The sequence below is a fragment of the Pan paniscus genome, chromosome 14 (assembly GCF_029289425.2).
Source record: "Pan paniscus chromosome 14, NHGRI_mPanPan1-v2.0_pri, whole genome shotgun sequence".
NCBI lineage: Eukaryota > Metazoa > Chordata > Mammalia > Primates > Hominidae > Pan > Pan paniscus.
In genome coordinates, this window is record NC_073263.2 from 109,774,375 (window position 1) to 109,799,984 (window position 25,610).

Sequence of the window (25,610 nt, forward strand, 5' to 3'; positions counted from 1 at the left end):
TCCAATATCTGATTTTTAGGATTCTTGTGAGGGTAAAAGGAAGTGATATATACTGTCTTGGTACACTGTCTGCACTTAAATCTGTTCAATACGTATTAGCATTTTTTTTTTACTTTCAGAAGTGTCAGAAATAGTATTTTCTGTAGTAGTAAGTCATTATTTAATGTTAGATTTTTTAAAACCAAAGATTGTTTAGAATGATATTATAAGGTTAACTGTTTCATGTATTTGGTAGACTTGCAAAACAAATGATTAAACTTGCTTTCTCTTCAGCCATTTCTCAGAGCAAATTAAGTTAAACTGTACGGGTGATATTATATTTTAACAGCACATAGAGCTTTTCTGAAATGCCATGAATTTCATATATATATTTCATATATATAAATCAATGGGCAAATATAAAGTAACTTTAAGAATAATGTCATGCAATCAATGTAAAAAGTATAATTGATTTAGTGTTTCTGGAAGAGTGGGTTTCTAGCTTTGTGTTCTCAGTTAGTTTCTTTATTATTTCTACTCAAGTAACTAAAATGATAAATTTTTGCTTTTTAGTCACTCAAGACTGCTTGCAACTGATTGCAGACAGTGAAACACCAACTATACAAAAAGGTAATAAAATATAGCAAAGACTTGGAACCAAGCCAAATGTCCATCAATGATAGACTGGATTAAGAAAATGTGGCACATATACACTATGGAATACTATGCAGCCATAAAAAATGATGAGTTCATGTCCTTTGTAGGGACATGGATGAAGCTGGAAACCATCATTCTCAGCAAACTATCGCATGTTCTCACCCATAGGTGGGAACTGAACAATGAGAACACATGGATACAGGAAGGGGAACATCACACACTGGGGCCTGTTGTGGGGTGGGGGGAGTGGGGAGGGATAGCATTAGGAGATATACCTACTGTTAAATGATGAGTTAATGGGTGCAGCACACCAACATGTACATGTATACATATGTAACTAACCTGCACGTTGTGCACATGTACCCTAAAACTTAAAGTATAATAAAAACAAATAAAATATCCCCAGTGCTTTTTCCACTTAGAATTCAGTCCACTCCAAATATTTGTAAGTTTCAAGTCTAAAGTCTGTATGTGAATTGCATCTAAAATCAATCAGCCATCTCCAAACTTCTTATAATCAGGTAAAAAATAATAAACCTACATTTATTCAAAATGACTTGGGAATAAATAATAATTAAGACCAAAGTAATAATCTAATAAGGAGAATGACCTTAGAGGCACTAATACTTAGAAATGTTAAATAATTAAACTACAATAAAATAAAAACCAATAATAAATCAAATTCCATTTTTATTATTTAGACAGCATTTTATCTTTAAGAATGACTCAAGACCATCTTCACAAATATGAATTCTCCTGTTATATTCAATTGTAAAAATCATAGAAAGAGGAAAATAAAACTGAACAGATTATTAAAAAACTGTATTTTTAAAATAAATTTCCAACGTCAAATTATTGCTTGATAATTTACCATTTTCTCACAGAGGTAGAATGTTTTACATTTTTCAGTTATTTGAAGCTTTTTTTAGTTTTAATTTTAGACAAGTAAGTGTTTTCCATAATAATGGCCTGAAACCAGGTTCACAAAGAAACAACTTTTAATGTCATTTCCCAATATGTGTCACCTAGAATATTAATCCAGAGAAATGGTCCTTGAAATAGGAGTTTCAGTGTTGTATAAGTTTGGAAACACAGCATCTTACATATTTTTCTTTGAGTCACAAGGCACATTAGCAAGTTATTGAATCTGAGTCGTCCTACTTTAAAAAATATTAGTTTAACTTTGTTTCATCCAGTTTTTCACAAATTTTTGTGACTATGCTGCTTTATCATGTATCGACCTCTCTCTGAAAGCAAATGGGAATTGCTGCTCTATAATAGCATTTGTTTATATGAGATAACTAGTGAACAAAAATGTACTAAAAAAGAACCATTCGTTCACTCACACATTCATTGATTCATTTAGTTTACATTTATTAATTAAGAATATACAATATTTTAATTACTGTATGTTTACTGGGTGTATCAGTGACTAAAATATGCACAAATGCTCCTTGGCTTACAATATAGTTATGTCCTGATAAACCCATCCTAAGCTGAAAATAATGTACATTGAAGAAAGCAGTTAGGACATCTAACTTACCAAATATCATAGCTTAGTCTAGCCTACCATAAATGTGCTCAGAACACTTACATTAGTCTACAATTGGGCAAAATCATCTAACATGAAGCCCATTTTATAGTGAAGTATTGAGTAGCTCATGTTGTGTTTTGAATACTGGAATGAAGTATGATTTCTCCTGAATGTATGTGGCTTTCACACCTTTGTAAAGTTGAAGATTCTAAGCCAAACCATCTCAAGTCCGTATGCATGGTTTTCCACTTTGAAAGAGCTTACCTCTTGATGAGGAGAAAACAAACGAAAGGCCCAACAACCCACAAATGAACAAGTAAAATGTAGATGAGACGAAATGCTGTGGAGGGCAGCAAAGCAGGCGGGGGCAGGAGGAAGTTTTGTGTTGTGAACGAACTACGAGTTCAGGAGTATCTGGAGGTTAGGCTAGGCGATGAGGAATGGGCAAAACAGCACTAGCACAGATGATGAATGTGAGTTGGCACTGGTAATGATTGCCTGGCATGCTCTTTTCATCTGTGTTTTTTTCTGCGTGACTTTAATTGTCCTAAATGCAACACAAGTACTAAACTACTTGTAAATCTATTATTTATTGCTCAACATTTTCCTAAATCATGTTTGCAATTTTTAATAAGCAGCACACTGTTTCCTAAGAAGTAAAAGAAAGCCAGAAGAAGATCTTAAGGGCCAAAGTTACAGTTTTAAAAAATTCTTTTGAAAAGGTTTACTTTACACATCTCTCCCCCACCCCCCAAAATGCTATAAATTGCACCAAATTATGCAGCTGCTATACTCCAATGTGCGTGTGAACTGGAGAGTATGCTGTGATCTTCCTGGAGTGGTGACTGCTTGCCACAGATCCAGGGGTGCTGAACTGGGATGATTACCTGGGATGCTTGCTTGCAGTGCTCCAACCTTTAGGATGAACAGGTTGCCCTTGTGATGTCAGCAAACCCTTGACCAGTATATAAATGTGAGTGTGCATGGGCATTTAGCAGGCAGATAGAGGTAGGTTGCATTTTGTTAAAAAAAAGTTGTACTCACTAAAGCATTTTACTTGCACAGGTCCATAAGAAGACTTCTGGGAAAAGATAATAATATATTATTAATATTATTAGCATATTATATGTAATTATATATTATATATAATGTATTATAATAATTATATATAATAATATATTATTATCTTCTGGGGAAAGAATATATATATAAATATTATTAGCATATTGTATATATTATCTTATTGTATTACACATAACATCAGGTCTCGAGATGAAATCATGTTATGTATTCCAGAGACATGGAGATTCAAAGGAGCGGGGCTACGTCCATCTGATATTTTGAGTTCCTGTACTTGCTCTGCCCCATACTTTTGTCCAGACAGTGAGGGCAGAGGTAAACTTCCCAAAAGAGAAAAAGACAAGAGGGGTTTATCAGAGTGTAGTCTCATGTCTTTTCTGTTCATTTGTTTTTTTGAATTTTAATCTAGATTTTGAATAGGTAATGCATTCACACGTTGCAAAAAATAAAAAAGCACGAAGAGTGTGGATTGCTCCTTTTCCCATCTGTTCCTGCCCACACTCACCTCACTTTCAGTTTCCTACATAGACTTCAGACTCCCTCTATGTTAACACAAACAAATGCAAATGTAGCTCTGCTTCCCTCCTTTCTTATAGTAAACACTTAAAAACCATATTTTCAATACATATGATTTGAAAATGAGATTATAACCTGCATTCTTTACTGAACAATGTATATTGCAGACATTTTGATGCCTGTGTACAGAGATCCTCATATTAAAAAAAAGCAGCATAGTATTCCATTGTATGAATTGAATGTATTTAACCAGTCTCCTACCAATAGACTTCTTGGTGTCCATCTTTTGCAATGCAGGTGTTTCAAAAAATAATTGTGTGCATCTGTAACTTCTCATATGTCAGCCTATGTGTGGGACAGATTTTGAATTTTGACAGTTATTGCTAAGTGGTCCTATAGGGGTTGTAAAGTGTTATGCTATCACTTGCAGCAAAAGAGCATCAGGTGAAAAATAGCATCTCTTAATTTGCTTTCTTTCAAGCCATTCTTTTGTATGTTTTAAGAACCATTTGTATTTCTGTCTTTACATTCTTCCAATTTTTCATGTCTATTTTTATTTTTTTCTGTGAGCCATCTGTTCATATTTTTTTCCATTTTTTCATTGGATTTGGTCATTTTTAAACTGATTTCTGTGAGCACCTTATATCTCAAGCAGATTAATTCTTTATATTACTAATTGCAAGCATTTCCTCCCATACTGTCATTTGTCTTAATTTTGCATACTTTTTTTTCTGTCAAATTTGTCAGTTTTTTTAAAGGATTCTGGATTTGCGTTGTGATTAGAAAGACCTTTTACACTTAAACGTATTAAGGAAAGATCTCGTGTTCCTTCTGAAACCTTTATAGTTATTTTCTACCTTTAAATACTTTATCTATTTGCAGTTTATCCTGGTATAAGATGTAAGGTATGAAACCAACTTAATTTTCCCCCGTGAGGGCATCACAATCTTTTTTTAATCACCCATCTTTTCCAGACTGCTTGAAGACATTAACTTTAACTTTTATTAAATTCCATGTTTAGTCTATGTTTTTTTCACTTTTTAAATACTTTTCTGTTTTACCATATTGACTTAATGTCTATTTATGCACCCCAATAAAATGGCATTTTGGTTACTAGGGCTTTGTATTATTTTCTGGTAAATTTAATTCACTCATTTTTTCTTTTTACTTCTAGAATTTTTCTTTTTTTTCTATTAAATATAGGAACTGTAGAATCAGCTTACTTAGTTAAAAAGAAAAAGAAAAATACCTGCTATTTTTGTTGAATCTCATATTTATAAATTAAGAAAAATACCCTCATGATAACAGATGTACAGATCAAATCCAAGAACATGATATATATTTGTATTTGTTTAGTCTCCTTTTTTTTCTTTTAGTATGTATTGAAATTTTCTTCAAGAAGTTCTTGCATATTTCTTATTAATATCATTACAAGGTGTTTTACCTTTTCAAATGCTATGATAAATAGAAACATTTTCTTTCATTATATTTTCCAGCTGGTTGTTCTTTTTGTGTATAAAAGCCTTGAATTCCATGATATATCTTTTCAATATTAAAGTTGAAATGTTTTCTTTTATTTTTGGATTGCATTTCCCTAGCATGACTTTGCCCAAAATTTTACTTTTAACTTCTCTGAAATAATTTTTCTGTGTTTCTCATGTATGCAAAACAGAGTTGCTCTTTTTTTAACTTCTCTGAAATAATTTTTCTGTGTTTCTCATGTATGCAAAACAGAGTTGCTCTTTGTTTTTTGATATCATCTTAAAATAATTTTCATTTATTGGGTGATATAAATCAATTTACATTTACTTATTTCAGAAATGTATTTGGCTTTATTCATCATAATGTGCTATACTGTGTATTGTTTTTCATGTTAACAAAAGAGTTTCTATTTTATAGTTTTAAAGAGGTTGCTTACTATGTAGGCTATTTGCTTTGCTTTTTCTGTTAGCGTAGACTTCTAAATGCTAAATACTAGGGGTAGCTACCTTTTCAGTTATATCTTTTTATTGAAATTAAATTCATATAACATAAAATTAAATGCACAATTCATTGTAATGTAGTATTCACAATATTTTACAACCACCAACTCTCTCTAGCTCCAAAATATTTTCTTCAGCCCCAGAGAAAATCCTGTATCCATTAAGCAATCAGTTACCATTTCTCTGTCTCCCCATGCCCCTGTACCAGCAATCTGCTTTATGTCTCTGTGGATTCACCTATTTTAGATGGTTTATATAAAGGCAGTCACACAATATGTGACTTTTAGTGCCTGGCTTCTTTCACTTAGCATAATGTTTTGAGGTTCACCCACATTCGAGCATGTATTCATACTTCATGCCTCTGTATGAATGTATATCATTCTATTATAAGTAAGCCATAATTTCATTAATGGGCATTTGGTTTGTTTCTACCTTTTGGCTATTGTGAGTAGTGATCCTGTGAACATTTGCATAAAGTACTTCCTGAGCACCTCTTTTCAATTATTTGGAGTATACATCGATGAATCGATGAGTAGAATTGCTGAGAAAATGTCAGCCTGTTCCCTACAGTGCTGCAACATTTTGCATTCCCCCCAGCAATGTACGAGTGTTCTAATTTTTCCACATCCTCACTGACACATCTCATTTTCAATGTTTTTATTAGTATTGCCTTCCTACTGGGTGTGAAGCCATATCTCTGTTATTTATTTGCATTTTCCTTATGACTGATGATGTTGAGCATCTTTTCATGTCCTTTTTGGTGTCTTCTTTGGAAAAATGTCTATTCAAGTACCTTGTCCATGTTTTTTAATTGGGTTGTTTGTCTTTTGTTTATTGTTGAGTTGTAAAACTTCCTTATATATTATGGATACAAGACCCTTATCAAATATCTGATTTGCAAGTATTTTCTCCTCTTTTGTGGATTATCTTTTTACTTTCTTGAGAATGTCATTTGAGGCACAAGAGTGTTGTACATCAGATAAATGAAGTAAAATTTATCTTTTTTTTTGTTTCTTGTGATTTTAGTGTCATCATTGAAGAACTCATTGCCAAATTCAACATCATGATTCACCCATATGTTTTCTTCTAAGAGTCTTGTAGTTTTATGTCTTATATTTAGGTAATTAATCTATTTTAATTCATTTTTGTATATGGTGTGAAGCAGAGGTCCAAAATCATCTTTTAGCATGAGGATATCTAGTTGTCCCAACATCATTTGTTGAAGAAGATGATTTCTTCCACATTGAACGGTCTTGGCACACTTGTTAAAAATCAGTTGTACATAGATGTATGGGTTTATTTCTGTACTCTCAAATTTATTTTGTTTCTTTATACACCTCGCCTTATGCTGGACCACTATACTATTTGGATTACTGTTATGTTATAGTAAATTTTGAAATTTAGGATAGTGAATCCTTCAATCTTGTTATTTATTTTTAAGATTGTTTTGGCTATTTGATACTCTTTTGCAATAACAAATGAATTGTAAGGCTGGCTTTTTCATTTTGGAGAACAAAAGGTCACTGAAATTTGTATATGGATTAGACTGAATCTGTACATAATACTGAGTATTGCTGCCATCTTAAACTAAATCTATCAATCCATGAACACAAGATATCTTCTCTTTTATTTATATGTCCTATCATTTCTTATAGCAATATTTTGTAGTGTTCAGTGTTAAAGTGTTTTATGTCCTTGGGTAAATTTACTTCTAGGTGTTATGTTCTTTTGAATGCTGTTTAGTCAGTTCAGTTTGCTATAACATATTACACTAGACTGAGTGGCTTAAACAATAAAAATGTATTTCTCACACTTCTGGAGGCTGGAAAATTCAAGATTAAGGTGCCAACAGATTTGGTTTCTGAATGGTGGTCTTTTCATTGTGTTTTCACATGGCTGAGAACAGAGACAAAAGCAAGTTCTTGTGTCTTTTCTTATAAGGACATTAACCCATCATGAAGGCTGTGCTACCACAGCCTAGTTATTTCCCAAAGGCACCACCCCCTAATACCATCACATTGGAAGTTAGAATTTCAACATATCAATTTTGGGTGACAGAAATATTCAATCCATAACGGATGCTACTGTAAATGGGATTCTTTTTTAAAATTTCATTTTTAGATTATTCATTCCTGGTATATTGAAACACAACAGATTTTTGAGTGTTGATCTTGTACCCTGCAACTTAACTGAATTCATTGATTAGTTTTAGTAGATTTTTTTGTAAATTCATGGAATTTTTTTTTTTTTTTTTTTTTTGAGATGGAGTTTCACTCTGTTGCCCAGGCTGGAGTGTAATGGCATGATCTTAACTCACAGCAACATCTGCCTCCTGGGTTCAAGTGATTCTCCCACCTCAGCCTCCCGAGTAGCTGGGATTACAGGCGCCTGCCACCACACCCAGCTAATTTTTGTATTTTCAGTAGAAACAGGGTTTCACCATGTTGACCAGACTGTTCTCGAACTTCTGACCTCAAGAGATCTTCCTGCCTCAGCCTCCCAAAGTGTTAGTATTACAGGTGTGAGCCACCATGCCTGGCTGGAAATTTTCTGTATATAGAATTATGATATCTGCAAATAGAGATCGTTTTACTACTCTCCTTGCATTTGGATTTTTTTTTTTAATTTCCAGCATATGTTGAATAGCAGTGGTAAATGCAGGCATAGTCTTGTTTCTGATGTTAGGATAATCTTGAGGATTATTACGTTTATATTCATGGTTGATTCTGGCCTGTAGTTTTTTGTGGTGTCTTTGTGTGGCATTGGTATCAGTGTAACTCTAGACATACAGAACAAGTTAGGAATGGTTCCCTTCTCTTTTACTGTTTTTTGGAAGAGTTTGAGAAGATTGATGTTAATTTTTCTTTAAATGTCTGGTAAAATTCACCAGTAAAATCATCTAGTTATGAATTTTGAGGGAAGACTTGAATTACTTCAAACTCTATACTGGTCATAGGTCTGTTTAGGTTTTTTATTTATTTTTGAGTCAGTTTTGGTTGTTTGTGTGTTTCTAGGAATTTGTCCCATTTGTCTACATTATCTAATATGTTGGAGTACAATTATTATAAATAATAAAAAGGTATAAACATTTTATTTCCAATGGGCCATTAATAATACCTCCATTTTCTTTAATGATTTTATTAATTGAAGTATTTTCTCTTTTATTGGTCAATGTAGCTCAATGATTGTCATTTTTGTTCATATTTTTCAAAAAACCAGTTTTCAGTGTTATTGTTTCGTCTTTTTCTGTTCTTTTTTTTTTTTTTTTTTTTTTTTGAGATGGAGTCTCTGTCACCCAGCCTGGAGTGCAATGGTGCGATCTCGGCTCACTGCAACCTTTGCCTCCCAGGTTCAGGCGATTCTCCTGCCTCAGCCTCCCAAGTAGCTGGGACTACAGGCATGTGCCACCAAGCCTAGCTATTTTTATTTATTTATTTATTTATTTTATTTTTAGTAGAGACTGGATTTCACCATGTTGGTCAGACCTGTCTCCAACTCCTTACCTCAAATGATTCACCCGCCTTGGCCTCTCAAAGTGCTGGGATTGCAGGTGTGAGCCACCACACCCAGCCCTTTTTGTACTCTTTATTCCATCTACCTTCTTTATTATTACCTTCTTTATTATATTATCTGATCTTTATTATTTTCTTCCTTCTGTCAATTTTGGGCTTAGTTTCTTCTTCTATTTCTATTTCCTTAAGCTGAACTTAGGATATTATGTTGAGATCTTTTTTAACATAGGCGTTTACAGTTGTACATTTCTTTCTGAGTGCTACTTTCACTGCTTCCTGTGAATATTGCTATGCTGTGTTTTTATTTTCAATCATCTCGAAGTATTTTCTATTTTCTTCTAGGATTTATTCATAGATCAATTTGTTATTTAAGAATTTGTTCAATTTTCACTTATTTGTGAGTTCCAATTTTCCTTATGTTATTGAAGGTAGCTAAAATGAATGCTTAATAGAGAGCCATTTCAGATTGAAAAACATAAACAGGTTTCAAGGTCAAAGGATGAAAAACATATCTTTTTAAAATACAAGATATTTGTGGAATTCAAATATTTTAAAATTTAATGAGAATTATTTTGTTGCATAACATGGTCTATCTTGGTCACTGTTCATGTGCATTTGAAAATATGTATTCTGCTGATTTTAGGTGGAGTGTTTTCTATATGTCTGTTAGGTTCAGTTAGTGTACAGTGTTGTTCAAGTTCACTATTGCCTTATTGATCTCTTACCTAGATGGTCTAGCTATTATTTCAGGTGAGATACTGAAATCTTCAGCTGTTACCATAGAAATGTCTATTTCTCCTTTCGGTTCAGCCAATATCTGCTTATATCTTGAGGTTCTGTTGCGTGATGTTTATAATTTTTAGGTATTCTTGATAAATTGACTCTATTATCAATATTTAATACTCTCTTTGTTTCATAAAAATTTTTGGCTTAACATGTATTTATTCTGATATCAGTATTAGCCATCCCTGTTATCTTTGGCTGCTATTTGCAAGGAAGCATATTTGTCATCCTTTAATCTTGAAACCTTGAAACACAAAAACCTGTTTGTGTTTTTGAATCTGAAGTGAGTCTCTGGTAGGCAGAATATAATTAGATCATGAGTTTAGGCTTTTAAAAAATTTATTTTACCAATCTCTGTATTTTAATTGCCGAATTTAAATTTAGCTCATTTATATTTAAAGTGATTACTGATAAGGAAAGAATTACTTATGTTGCTGTTTGTTCTTTTATAAGTTTTGTTCCTCAATTCCTTTATTACCTCTTTATTTTGTTTTTAATAGACTTTTATAAGTGCACCATTTTGTTTTTCTCTTAATTTCTTTTTGTGCATTTTTAAAAGTCATTATCATAGTTGTTATTCTGGTGATTACAATAAACATCCTAAATTTATAACAATGTGGTTTGAATTGATAACAACTTAGCTTCTCTCTTATGTTGTTATTGTCACAAAATATACACTTATGCATTGTAAGCCCTTAACATAAATTAATAATTATTATTTTATGTATTTGCCTTTTAAATAGTATAGGAAACAAAAGGAGAAGTTAAAAACTAAAAATACACTTACAATGGCTTTTATATTTGCCTATGTATGTACCTTTACTTGTATTCTTTATTTCTTCATATGTCTTTCAGTTCTCACTTAGTGCTTTTTTTTTTTTATTTCTATCTCCTTTAGCATTTCTCACAGGGTAAGTCTGCTACCAATGAACTCTCTCAGTTTTTCTTTATTTGAGAACATCTTAATTTTTCTTCACATTTTAAGGATATTTTCCCACATATAGAATACATGGTAGACAGTGTTTTTCATTCAGTACTTTAAATATGTAATTCCCCTGCCTTCTGGCCTCCATGGTTTTTGATGACAAATCAGCTATTAATCTTATTCAGCATATTTTATATTTGATGAATTGCCTCTCTTTCTGCTTTCAAGATCTCCTCCTTGTCATTATCTTTTAATAGCTTGATTTTAAGAAGTCTTGGTAGGAATCTTTTGTGTTTACCCTTCTTGGAGTTTACTGAATTTTCTTAGATGTGTACATTCATGACTTTCTTCAACGTTGGAAAGACTTTGGCCATTATTTCTCCAAATATTCTTTTTTCAAATTTTCTCTCTCTTCTCCTTCTGTAACTCTCATAATGCATATGTTCATCTGCTTAATGTATCCTGGGGGTCTCTTATAATCTGTTCACTTTTCTTTTTTCTTTTTTCTTTTAACTTTATTTTTAGAGCCATTTTAGATTCACAGAAAAATTGAAAGGAAGGTACAGAGATATCTCATAGACCTCATATTCCCTACTGATGCATATCCTCCCCCATTATCAAAATCCCCCACCAGAGTGATACATTTGTTACAACTGATAAACCTACACTAATATATCATTATCATCCAGAGTCCACAGTTTACATTAGGGTTCACCTTAATGTTTTACTTTCTATAGGTTAGCACAAATGCATAATGGCATGTATCCACCATTGTAGTATTAGAGTATTTTCACTGTCCTAAAAATTCTCTGTGCTTCACTCCAACTACCTTTCCCTTTCCACTGCTTATCCCCTGGAAATGGCATTTTTTAAATGTCTCTATAGTTTTAACTTTGTTCCAGAGTGCCATGTAGTTGGAATTGCACAGTATGTAACATTTTTATTTTCACTTATTTTTTTCAGTAATAGCAATTTAAGTTTCCTCCATGATATATCAGTGTAGGTTTATCAATTGTAATAAATGTATCACTCTGGTGGGGGATTTTGATAATGGGAGAGGATCTGTAGGGAGTATGAGGTCTATGAGATATCACTGTACCTTCCTCTCAGTTTTTCTGTGAATCTAAAATGGCTCTAAAAATGAAGTTAAAAAAGAATAACAAAAAGTGAACAGATTATAAGAGACCCCCAGGATACATTAAACTGATGAACATATGCATTATGACAGTCACAGAAGGAGAAGAGAGTTAAAATCTGAATAAAGAATATTTGGAGAAATAATGGCCAAACTCTTTCCAATGTTGAAGAAAGTCATAAATTTACATATCTAAAAAGTTCAGTAAACTTCAAGGAGGGTAAAGACAAAAAGATTCCAAATCTTATTAAAATCAATTATAGTAAGTCTTGAAGTAGAGTAGTGTTAGTTCTCCCACTTTGTTCTTATCCTTTAATATTATGTTGGCATTTCTGTGTCTTTTGCTTCTCTATATATTCTTTAGACTCAGTTTGTTGATATTCAACTTGCTTTGATTTTGATTAAGATTGCATTGAGTCACCTGGGCACGGTGGCTCATGCCTGTAATCCCAGCACTTTGGGAGGCCAAGGCAGGATCACAAGGTCGGGAGTTTGAGACCAGCCTGGCCAATATGGTGAAACCCCTCTCTACTAAAAATACAAAACTTAGCCTGGCGTAGTGGCACGTGCCTGTAGTCCCAGCTACTCGGGAGGCTGAGGCAGGAGAATCACTCGAACCCCGGAGGCGGAGGTTGCAGTAAGCCAAGATGGTGCCCCTGTCTCCAGCCTGGGCGACAGAGCAAGACTTGGGAAAAACAAACAAACAAACAAACAAACAAAAAACAAACAAAACATTGCATTGAATCTACAGGAAGAACTGACATCTTGACAATATTGAGTCTTCCTATTCATACACATGGAATAGCTCTCCATTTATTTAGTTCTTTAAATCTTTTACATATTTTGTTGGATTATTCCTCAGTATTTCATTTTTTGAGGTAATCATCTCAATGCCATTATGTTTTTAATTTCAAATTCCACTTGTTTATTACTGGCAGAAAAGTGTTAGATCACTGGTAGAAAAGTGATTCGCTATTGAGTATTAATCTTGTAATAATGACTTTATTCTTTTGGTCCGCTGAGTAGTTCATAATTTTCTCTTTCTTTGTATGCCTTGAAGTTTCTTCTTGAAAAGTGAACAGTTAGGCAGTTAGGATGTTACAATGTAGCAAATCTGGAAATCAAAATTACTCCCATCCTCAGGGTTTTCTGTTAATGGATGTGGACTGCAGTTGTTCACTTGTTTAGTAATTTTTCCAAAATACTTTTTTTTTTTGTTTGCCTAGACTCTATTCCTTGTCCTGTGTGGACACAGGAGTCCTTCTTCTATTATCTCTTTTGTTGGCCTGATAGAGATGATTTTATCGCTAATCCTCATCCTGACAGAGATTTCGTTAAACATTAGAAGTCAAAAAATAAAAATAAAAATCTCTCCTGGTATTTACAAACAGCCTCTGAACTGGGGTATTTCTTCAACCTTTCACTAGGCTGTCTGCAGTTAAACTTAGTCTTTACCTCCTGTTTGTAGAGAGCCCAGGTAGGTATGTGGATGTGCATATGTGTGTGTGTGGATGTTGGAGGAATAAAGACAATATATAAAAATGAGTAAACATGTTCTCTATCACTTTAATAAGATTATTGCCAGAAAGAGATGATAAAATGCCTAAATAAAATGTTAAGAGACAGTAAGAATAGAGACCTACTACATATTTGTTTTATTTTCTAGGCTGACAATGCACCAGTGACATTTACTAAGAAGTGGGTCTTTAATTTTACACATATAAATTTAATGTAAAAAAATCTAACAAATCAATCTAAATTATTATAAAATTTTGGTAAACAAATATCTCTAGCCAGAATGTAAACAAGTGGTTTTAGAAATTTGTATTTTACTTAAATTTAAGAGAATATACTACCTCTATGATGGAGGGTATTTCATTACCAGGAATTTCAGTAACTTGGTAGTAAAATGCTTTCAAAAAAACAATTGAATACCTGTGATTAATTTTTACAGTACGTTGCTATTTTGAATTATATTATGTTTAAATTTGAATTCATTAATTTAATAAATATTTGCTGCATGTCTACTGTGGGTCAGTCATGATGTTAAGCCCTGGGAAAATGACAGGGAACCAAACATAAATGGCCCTTTAGCTCAGAAAATTTAGTATCTCTCAAGTATATTATTTTTTTAAAAGCTCTCTTCACTCCAAGCATCAAATGAATATCATTAAACTATGAAAGCAACTGCCTTGGTGAAGTCATCAGTTTGTGTTTTACAATAATGACAGTAACTGTATTAACTCTTCCTTATTTTTCAGCACTCCAAAAAGTGCTTTGCATACATTTTGTCATTTAAACAAAATTAAAAACTATTTTATTATAATCTTTTCACTGAAATTATATCGTAAAAGAGGCGATGATGATTTTGCATTTGTAATTTGTCATTGAGGTGATCTTGTGTTAACTATTACTATACAAGAGGGCTTTTCTTTTAAGGAAAATATTCCGTTCTTTGGGAAAAGCCAATTAGACCTGCCCACATCAAGGCACATTCACCCTTGGTGAGAGACAGTGACAGAGGTGGCTCCTGGGAGTGAGCAAGAAGCACAGGCCGACAAGAACATGTGCTGAAGAAGACCTGGGAAGTTTCCTGATCCACCCATAGATCCTCCATCCTTCCTCCCCACCCTCCCTGACATCTTTCCTCCCTCTGTCTATGGTAATAGGAACTCAAAGATCTGACTAAGGAAATGTTATTTATTTCAACTTGAATTTACAATGTAATTTGCCTTGTTATCACCTAGGATTCTTACTCCTTAGAAACAATCAGAAATATGTGGTTCTTATTTTATATTCTTCCCTCAATAATCTTATTTGGAATGGGAATATAAATTAGTGTAGCCATTATGAAAAATAGTATAAAAGTTTCTTTAAAAATTAAAAATAAAATACCATATGATCCAGCAATCCCACTACCAAGTATATATCCAAAGAAAATGAAATCAGTGTGTCAAAGAGATATCTCTCATCCAAGTACTAACCATGCCCAACTCTGCTTAGCTCCTGAGGTCAGACAAGATAGGGTGCATTCGGAATGGTGTGACCATAGAAGAGATAACTGTACTTCAATGTTTATTGCAGAATTATTCACAATAGCCAAGATATTAAATCAACCTAAGTGTCCATCTGCAGATGAATGGATGAGGAAAATGTGCAATATATACACAGTGGAATACTATTCAGCATAAAAATAAGGAAACCCTGTTGTTTGCAGTAACATGGATGAACTTGGAGGACATTATAACAAGTGAAATAAGCACAGAAAGACAAATACTACATGATCTGACATATATGTGGGATCTAAAAAAAGTCAAATTCAAAGAAGTAGAGAGTAGAATGGTGTTGACCAGTGGCTGGGGTGGTGGGGGTGGGGGTAAAAAGACGTTGGTCAAAGATTACGAAATTTCAGTTAGACTGGAGGAATACGTTCAAGAGATCTCGTGTACAACATGGTGACTACAGTTAATGAAAATGTATTTTTGAAAAATGCTAAATGAGTAGATATTGTGTTCTCACCACAAAAATGACAACTGTACGAGGTAACATATATTTTAATTTACTTGACTCAGTCATTGCACAATGCCTATATATTTCAAGACATCATGTTGTACATGACAAATATGTACAATTTTATCTGTCAATTAAAACATAAGATCAAAAAAGAATTTTATTTGGAAAAAGTTTAAATATGTTTGGTTTGCCTTGGAAACACTATGTGAAGAAGGCATGTGCACTTGGCAGTTGTATTTACAGAATGTGAACACACTGTTAGCTACCACATCATCCTGTGCCCCTCATGAAAACCCACGGGAAAAAATATTCTTTAATCTCAATTCTAGAAATATTGTTATCTTCTTGGGCTTCTAGCCTATTGTCTGTTGTGGACTCTGAATTTTATTATCAATTTTGTTTTCATTTTTGCTATGATCAGGATGAAATTTGGACACAGGTATGGTTCACCATTACCAATTATATAGGGACATTTAAAGTATGATTTTAGACTAACTTCTATAGCTCTATTTTACTATTTTATCCTTATATTACAGTCCCTCAATCTCCTTTTTATTCATTTTACATCATTTAATTTATACTCCCCAAATTTCCCAATCTCCAGCCTAAGGGCTCACCCTTTATTCGACACACCCATGAGAAATCCAGGGAATGTAAAGTATGAATTCACAGGAAAGGAATGTCTGTGCTCTCTTAATGGGTTTTGATGTCTGAACGCACCTACAGATTCTGGCTCAGCAATGTTGTCCCCCATGTGCCTACTCACTGATGGCTACTGTCTTCTCTCTGTCCCTTTCATCTCACCCTTGAGCACAGTGGTCTCCTTGTCACTCCCCAAGTGACTTTTGATGGGTAATGGAGGAGAATTATCACTGAACTGAACAGAAGCCATTGAAACTCAAATATCATAGATGGTTGTTACAAAGTTCCTTGACCGTTCTCAGTAAAGGTTGTGTCTTAGTCACTTTCTTCTTTCTTCCGTAGGCTCCCTTCTATTGCCACATTTGGGCCAAGGAATGGAGAGATTTCTTCCTCTGGAAACCTTTTGCCAAACTCTTCAGATACTCTTTCCTCTCTGGGAATCAAAGGAAAATCTCTACTAGTGTGTTATTCAGAGAAATTTTGTCCACTCTTTGCTTCAAACTCTCTTATCCAGATCAGCCTTTATTATGAAATAGCCGAAATATAGACCAATAAAGGGAAAACCCAGACATTCATATAAAGGGTTAGCTCTCAGGTTCTTGTATGTGATATATTAACCCAGGTTAACATATAAGTGATGGCAAAGAATCCAGTGCAGTAATGTGACTTGTATTCCTTTTTCCTTTTTTTTTTTCTTTTTTTTTTTTTAGGATGGAATTATCTTCTAAGTTTCAGAGGTAGCTTAACAACTAAATGGAGGTGAAAACTGCTTTTCTTGGTTTCTTTCCTTATAAATGATTCTCTTCATTGCAGGATCTTACACATTTGTTCCATGGCTTCTCAGCTTTAAAAGGGGAAGTGCCCTAGAAGAAAAAGAGAATAAAATATTGGTCAAAGAAACTGGTTACTTTTTTATATATGGTCAGGTAGGTTGAAACCCTAATCATGGTTTTACTGTTCAAAGCCTCCCATTTTGTGTTCATTTCTGACACAGTTTTTTGGTTTGTTTCTCAGGTTTTATATACTGATAAGACCTACGCCATGGGACATCTAATTCAGAGGAAGAAGGTCCATGTCTTTGGGGATGAATTGAGTCTGGTGACTTTGTTTCGATGTATTCAAAATATGCCTGAAACACTACCCAATAATTCCTGCTATTCAGCTGGTAAATAATAGTTCTCCCACCCTGCTAATTGTGAAATGAAGAGACTTTGACGAAAAATCTGAGCTGCAAAATGCAAAAATGAAAGGATGGTGCCCTAAAATACAAATAGACAGAAAGGCATTCCTCAATATATTGTGTTTTTTAAATCTTGAATAATAAGTTAGTCTGTTTTAATGGAGAAAGATGGAATTATTACTAATAGTTTTACCATTTTTATATACATTTAGAAAGGGTAGTAATTTCATAGCAACTTCTACCTTGTACATAGTACATGGTACATAGTACTTCTACATAGTAACTTCTACATTGAGAAAAAATTCTAATGTATTTTCTTCAACACTTAATAACAACAATAATAATATCTGACAAGGATAGAGTGATTACCACTTGCCAGGCACTCTTTTCTGCATGTTATATAGGCTTGCTTATTTAATCTTCGCATTTAAGGGAGTTAGGATCTAGGCACAGAGAAGTAACATAACTTGTCCCAGGTTACACAGCTAATTTTTAGACTTGGTTTAAACCAGCCAGTCTGGCTCCGCACCGGGAGCAACCAAAACTCTTCTTGCATGCTGTGGAAGAAATGCCCCTGGCCAGGCTTGAGGGTAAGGGAAAGTTGTACAATGGCTTCTTTCTAAATACAGGTGACATCTTGTGTCAGTGGACACCAGACAGGTGACTTAGGAATGTGAAAGTGTAGGCGCAAACCTACCTTTGCACCCAGGAGCAGTGAGAGGCAGAGAGCACGGCAGGTCTTGTAAACCTTAGGTCTGTTTCAGCTGTAATTGCCAACATTTCCTTCATTTTATTTTTCAAGGGTGATTTAAAATTAATCCAGGCTGGTTTTGAAGAAAAATATTTACCTTAAACACATTTATTTTCTCTGTTGATTTTGTAAAAATCCAGAACCCTGAGGAATGGCTTCAGTTCCAGATGGTTACCGTGAATGACCGTGTGACACACAGGAACGGAGGCTGGCTATGCATTTTGAAAAACTGTATTTCGAAGGCATTTACAAACAAATGCCCAATAAGTCAGTTAGAAATTAAGGAAAATAGTTTCTAATAATGGAAATGATGTCATTCTGGATCTGCAGCCACAGATACCATTGGTGGGGAGATGAGGAAGTTTATAAAATTAGAATTCCCTAATTTTCATAAAGAGATGTTTCCCTTCACCCAGTGCTGACTAGTAGTTTGCAGTTGCAAAATATTTAAAAATGGTGAGACTACTCCAATCTGTTATTTATTTATATTTATTAGTACTAAAAATTTTACAAGTAATTCTTTAAAACGTTTTTCTAACCATCTGCTCCTCTAACACTTACTTGCTATTAGAGGACTCTGCTAGATTTCTTAAGGTGTCTTACTTTTTAAGAATAATTCACCGGACTTTAAAAATATTTTTCATTACTAGTAGCTTACTGTTGTATATGAGTACCATCCTCTAGTAAGTTTCAGGTTTGCAATTTTAATCTGTTTTAGGGCAAATTTATTTAAAGCCATTTAAAACCACACATTAGAGTATATATAAGTACATAAAATGTTTCCATAGCAACCTGAAAAGATGTAAATGGCCAACTTAAGAAACCCAACATAATACCAAAGAACCACTTATGTACCTAAAGCTGAATCTTATTTTTTATTGTATTAATAAAATGTTTATTAGAAAAATTATACCTGATTGCTGTAACCTGGAAGAATTGAAGTAGCCGATAACTTAGTGTTAAAATGTTAAATGGACTCTATAGTTGTTCACACCCACCTAATCCTTAGAGTTAATATTACTTAATGCTTTGTGAGCTATGGTCTTTGTCAAAATGTTAGGTCATTTCCAATCTCTATGAAAATGACAAGTCTGTTCAACAAATAAATCTCAATCTTTTTATTCTTACTACTTAAGGTAGTCCTCAAATGCTTTGTCAATTCTAGAAAGTGTACACATAACCTTTAATAAGTCCTGAAAAACTTTCTTTTGCTTGTATTCTGTCTTTGCCCATTACAAAAAAGCATACCCAGTGGGGATGGAAATTCTGTCATCCTTGATCACTACTGTGTGTTTGTCTAGAAGGGTGGCTGGTACATAGTAAATGTTCAATAAATAAACTCCCCCTGGCTGCTGCCTGAGCAAATTTGCATGCTTTGGGCTTTAGGTTAGAATAGACATGAACATACATGTGTTTATGTAGGTACATTTTCACTATGCTAATGAAACAATGAAACTATTCTAAAAATAGCCACAAGTATTGACAATACAGATGACAGTTTTATTGTTTGTTAGTTTCTTTATTTCTTCTCTTCCCCCATTTCCTCCTCTTTCTTCTTCATATTTTTGTTTTGAAGTGGGGTAAAGAATTACCTGATACATTGAGTGTAGTCCCTGAATGTATTTTGTATTACTAATTCACAGATGCATTTGTCCTTGTAAATTAGTTGCACACAGATTTATTGGTCATTTTTGAAGAGTTAATTACATTATTGTTTTTGATTATAAAGACAAACATGGTTGTCTAAGAAAACAAAATATAAGAGGTTGTGAAAAGTAATCCAGATAATGCTTAAATCCATAGTCTGGACTCTCAAGAAAAACTATATTAATGAACGTGGTATGTTAAGAAATGGTGTTTTCTTCAGTTTTTAATATTTATGCTTTTCATTTGTATGTTTAAAACTATAATTAGGAATATCTAGTGTATATATGTGTGTGTAATTTTTCACATTTTTATTTAACATTATTATAAAAACTTTCCTTGTCAACAAAATTAAACAAAACTCATCACTAATAATTTAATATTCTATCAAGGGATGTTCCATGATTTACCTAATTGTTTAAAAAGTTATATATTGGGCTTCTTTTGGGGAAGTCCATTTTTTAATGAGTAGGTGATAAATGCATACATATCTGTTGTAACTCCTTTTGCTTATTTCTTCTAAATTTTTTTTTAGGCTAAGATAATTGCAATGGTTTAGAAGTCCGTTGGTGTATTTTGAAGTGTGAATGCCTATGTTAACATTTTTTTTTTTACAGAACAAAATCGTTTTATTTAAGATTCTTTTCTTTTCTGTTGTATAATCACTTATAGATCTTGTAAATCATTTTTCCCAGGCATTGCAAAACTGGAAGAAGGAGATGAACTCCAACTTGCAATACCAAGAGAAAATGCACAAATATCACTGGATGGAGATGTCACATTTTTTGGTGCATTGAAACTGCTGTGACCTACTTACACCATGTCTGTAGCTATTTTCCTCCCTTTCTCTGTACCACTAAGAAGAAAGAATCTAACTGAAAATACCAAAAAAAAAAAAAAAAAAGTAGTTACCATTGCCTTTTCTGTGAGCTATTTGTTTTGGTTTGCTGAAACTAGTCCAAAACAGGAAATTTAACAGACAGCCACAGCCAAAGAGTGTCATGTGAATTACAAGAAATAGAGCCCATTTAGGGAAAGATAGAACTAGAAAGGCTTTTCATTATAATTCCATGTTGAACAATTGAGTCATAGCTTCTTATCTTGGAGGAAGGACGCAATTCAAAGGGGCAGTAAGGATTTTGTAAAATGTGGCATCCATAATTTACTATGGAACAAGTGCCCACATCTCTAGGACATTAAGACATTTATGAGAAATCTCAGGATTCATCTTCTGTTTTTATGTTAAATGCACTCCCTCCTTTTCAGTTAACATTATAAAAAGTAAAAAATGAAAATTTTAGAAATCTTGCATTAGATACATGAAAAAATAACGAAAAGTTTAAATTTAAATATGAAACAATTTGGCTGCAAATAGTATCCATGTACTATTTAAGTCTTTTATGGTTATTTCAAGTATGCAATTTCTATCTATAATGTAATATATTACCCACACATTTTTTTCACAGGAGAGAGAGAATATCCTCATTTGTTTATGCTCTTGTGTATTTTCTATAGTGAATTTCAGAAACTTTTAATATCAGGTAATTTCAATTTATGCATATAAAGCATTGATTGAAAAATAACTAGAATTGTGCATATATAACACATAATCTCCAACAGAAGTTACTGAATACATTCGTACTAATGTAATGTAATTTCCCTTTATTTCTTGCTCTTCTGTTTCAAACTGCTGCTATTGTAGTTTACATATCCCAACCTTTAAAAATATTCCTCTTATTAGCTTTATATTCACTTTATAGAGGTTGAGTTTTAATTAAAATTCTTGGCATCCTGAAGTATGTCACATAGCATGTGCTCCTTATAAATATGTTGATATCTCAGAAGACAGCATACCGGTTTTCATTTATAAAGTACCATACTTAAGAATGCTGTAATACTTATCTTTTATAACATGTTTCCTTCGCTTTGCTTGTCTTTTATGTCATTAGTTTTAACTGTTTACTTCATTTAACAGTTTACATCATTCAACAGTTTACTTCATTAAACAGTAGGTGGAAAAATAGATATCAGTCTATGAAAATCTTCCCATCTATATCAAAATACTTTTCAAGGATATACTTTTCAAAACAAACGATTTAAATTTTATGTTTAAAATATAAACTTTAGATTTAAACTTTATTTAAATATCTGGTTCCTATGATTTCGACTTCAGTAAGTTCAAATAAAATATATTTTGCAATTCATTTTTACATTATAATTTAAAAAGAAGAAGCGATAAGTGGAGTCAGTTTCAATGCTAGGTGGGGTGGTTAATGATTTTTCTGGTGTTGCTGCTAATGTGGATTAACAAATAAAAACATTCATTGCCTTTTGCCTCATTGTCTGACTGAGTTTGTTTAGCAACACCCACCTTTTGAATTCTCGCTGTATAATTAAATGTTATTTTTAAAATCAGGTGAAACATAATAAATGAATTTGTGTTAGGATATGATAGTTTGGAAATGTGAGTATTTTCCATATCTGAAAAAGAATCTGTTCACATCTGTATCTAACTACCTAATTTTAAACTATTTAGAAGCCGACATCAGTTATGTTATTACCTTTAGAGTTGAATTTATCCAACAGTACAGTATATTTTGTGAGATTTTTAGTACAATATTAAGTATATATTATTGGTATAATATCAAGTATTTATATATTACTTATAATATTAAGTAGATGTATAACTGAGAAAAGCTAACAGCAGGCCAAGCATTCTTCTCCTAAGGAGCTGACTATGAGGTGGTGAAATTCCACCAGGACAAGCATCTTGTAGGGATTACGAAAGGCATCATTGAGGGCAATCTTTTTGGCAGCAACCTCATTACATCTTGGGCCCGACCCCCACTCTGCTGTAATTAGAAGGTTGTATTAGTCTGTTTTCACACTGCTGATAAAGGCTTACTCAAGATTGGGTAATTTATAAAGAAAAAAGGTTTAATGGACTCACAGATCCACATAGCTGGGGAGGCCTCACAATCACAGTAGAAGGCAAAAGGCACATCTTACATGGTGGCAGGCAAAGAGTGAATGAGAGCCAAGTGGTGGAGGAAACCCCTTATAAAACCATCAGATCTCATGAGACTTATCACTACCACAGGACAATATGGGGGAAATGGTCCCCATGATTCAATTATCTCCCACCAGGTCCCTCCCACAACACATGGGAATTCTGGGAGCTACAATTCAAGATGGGATTTGGGTGGGGACACAGCCAAACCACATCAAAGGTGCAGTGGAGAATTCATAATCCTCACCATTTGAGGTTTGATGATGGTGATGAAGACAGCAGGTGGGATTATAGATATAAGAGAAGGGAGGAAATTTTTTACCATTGAGTTAATCACTTTACATGTTTTTAAAACTTTTTGACTTTTTGTTTTGAAGTAATTTCAGACTTTTAAAAATATGGGAAAGAAAAGTGCAATGAAAACCCTTATATTCTTCACTTATATTCCTAGTGTTAACATCTTACAGCACAAGGGTAAAAGTTAAGACACTAACATTAATACAGCAACTAATGCACAGACCCTTTGAAGACTGACCACATGCTAAGTTATAAAGCAAGATTCAGCACATTTTAAATAGTTGGCTTTATAACAATTACAGTTCCTCTACAGCATCATTAGTAAAAGAAATTGGTGATTAAAAAGTAAGGAAAATATGCACATGGAAATTAAAGTGGAGAGAAATTACTTCTAAATAATTTATGGCTTAAACAGAAAGCACATGGAAATTAGAAAATGTTTACAATTAGATGACAAAATACTTCACAAGAAACCCTGGGGCGTAGGAAAATCAGTGCATACATAGAGTTTATAAACTTAAATGCTTATATTATATAAGAAAAATGACTGAAAGTTATGAACTAAGCACCAACAGCAAGAAAAAAACAAAAGCAAGACAAAACAAAAGCAAGGTAAAAACAAAATAAACAAAAAAACCTAAGCCAAAGGAATAGAAGAAAGCAATTAAGGATAAGAGCAGAAATTCAGAAACTGGAAAAGGCAGGTAATTAAAAAGGTCAATAAGACCAAAAAATTTATATAGAGGTAAATAAATATAAATATAGAGATAAACAAATGTAATGATACTTTTATCATAAAAATAAAGTATTTTTATTTTATCATATTTAAACCTCAAAGTTCCTTGTGAAATATTTCATTATCAATATTTTCAAACAAAAATACAGCAAGCCAGCATAAACAATATTAGAATTGAATATGGGGAGAAAAGTATAGGTGCCAAAGAGAAAAATGAAAAAAAAACGTTTTGTCAATAAACTTCAGCAAATTAGATGAGAGACAAATTCCTAGATAAATATAAATTGACAAAACTGATCAGTATAAAAGAGACAAAAATGAATCCGTTAGAGATGTTGAAGTAGTTTACAATTTACACACAAAAAAATGGTCAGGCCAAGATGGGAAAATTTTCTCAAATATTCAAGGGGTAGACTACTTCTATATTATGTAAATTATTTTAGAGAACAAGAAAAAGAGTCTACATAAATTGCCTGTTTGCTGTAAATGGCAAGGCAAGATGTGAACTCAGGTCCTTTATTTGTAAGTCCTTCAACCTCAGCACTATGCCATACAGCCTTCAGTCAGGGAAGGCCTCACTGAAGAAGGGCATGGAGAGGGTAATGTAAGTGATATGGTTTTGCTGTGTCCCCACCCAAATCTCATCTTGAATTCCCATGTGTTGTGGTAGATAATTGAATGAGAGATAATTGAATCAATGGGGGGGGGGTCTTTCCCATGCTGTTCTTGTGATAGTGAATTAGTCTCTCGAGACCTGATTATTTTAAAAAGAGGAGTTCCTCTGCACACACTCTCTCTCTCTTTGCCTGCTGCCATCCGTGTAAGACGTAACTTGCTCCTCTTTGCCTTCTGCCATGATTGTGAGGCTTCCTCAGCCATGTGGAACTGTAAGTCTAATTAAATCCCTTTCTTTTGTAAATTGCCCAGTCTTGGGTATGTCTTTATCAGCAGTGTGAAAATGGACTAATACAGTAAGATTTATGGGGAAGAGTATTTGAGAGAGAGGAAATGGAAAGCAAAATCCCTTCAGTGTGTTTGTCGAGGACAGTGGTCCCAGGATGCCTGGACAACAGTGATCCATGGAGAAAGTAGAAGATGAAGCTATAGAGGTAAGGAGGGGAGGGCACTGAGCCTGCAAGAACTTGCTGTGCATTGGGAGGGAATTGCTTTTAGTCTGAGTGAGAAAAGAAACCCTAGAAATTTCTGAGCAGAGAAGTGATGTGATCTGACTTACTTGTAAAAGAACCACTTTGGATTCTGTACTGTTTAGTCTGCACGGGAGAATGGGTGAAAGCAGGAGACTAACAGGGGTCTGTAGCCATAATCCAGGCAAGGAATCATGGTAGCTTTGACTAGAGTGGCCGAATTGTGTGTTCTGTGTTGAATGAAATATTCAAGGATAACATCACATGATCACTTCAGTAGATCCAGGAGGCAAAAAGTACAATTTAATATTTACTTATGGTAAACACTTTCAACAAAGCGGGAGTAAAGAAATTTTTTAAATCTAATAAAATTTGCAACCAGGAAAAGATAATTATCACTGGGTGATTATTACCACTTCTACATTTTCCCCAAATATTTGCTCAAGTCCCAACTCCTGGTACCTGTAAAGGTGACCTTATTTGGAAATAAGGCCTTTGCAGATGTAGTTAAGATGTAACTTAAGTGAAGTCATACTGGAGTAGGGTGGGCCCCTAAATCTAATGGCCGTTGTTTTCATAGCAGGAGGAG

General features: G+C 33.5%; 1 protein-coding gene across 2 annotated transcripts in view; it reads left to right on the forward strand.

The window, feature by feature from the left end:
- TNFSF13B (TNF superfamily member 13b) overlaps positions 1 to 22,167 on the forward strand; it is a 41,114-nt gene extending 18,947 nt beyond the window's left edge. The window contains exons 3-6 of one of the 2 annotated variants that reach the window (XM_003832080.6): positions 553 to 609; positions 17,072 to 17,184; positions 17,273 to 17,423; positions 20,529 to 22,167. In XM_003832080.6, the coding sequence (XP_003832128.1) occupies positions 553 to 609; positions 17,072 to 17,184; positions 17,273 to 17,423; positions 20,529 to 20,641 (434 nt within the window). In that variant the 3' untranslated portion in view covers positions 20,642 to 22,167. The remainder of the gene's footprint in view (positions 1 to 552; positions 610 to 17,071; positions 17,185 to 17,272; positions 17,424 to 20,528) is intronic. The other variant, XM_003832081.7, reaches the window with a different exon arrangement.
- Positions 22,168 to 25,610: the final 3,443 nt, after the last annotated feature.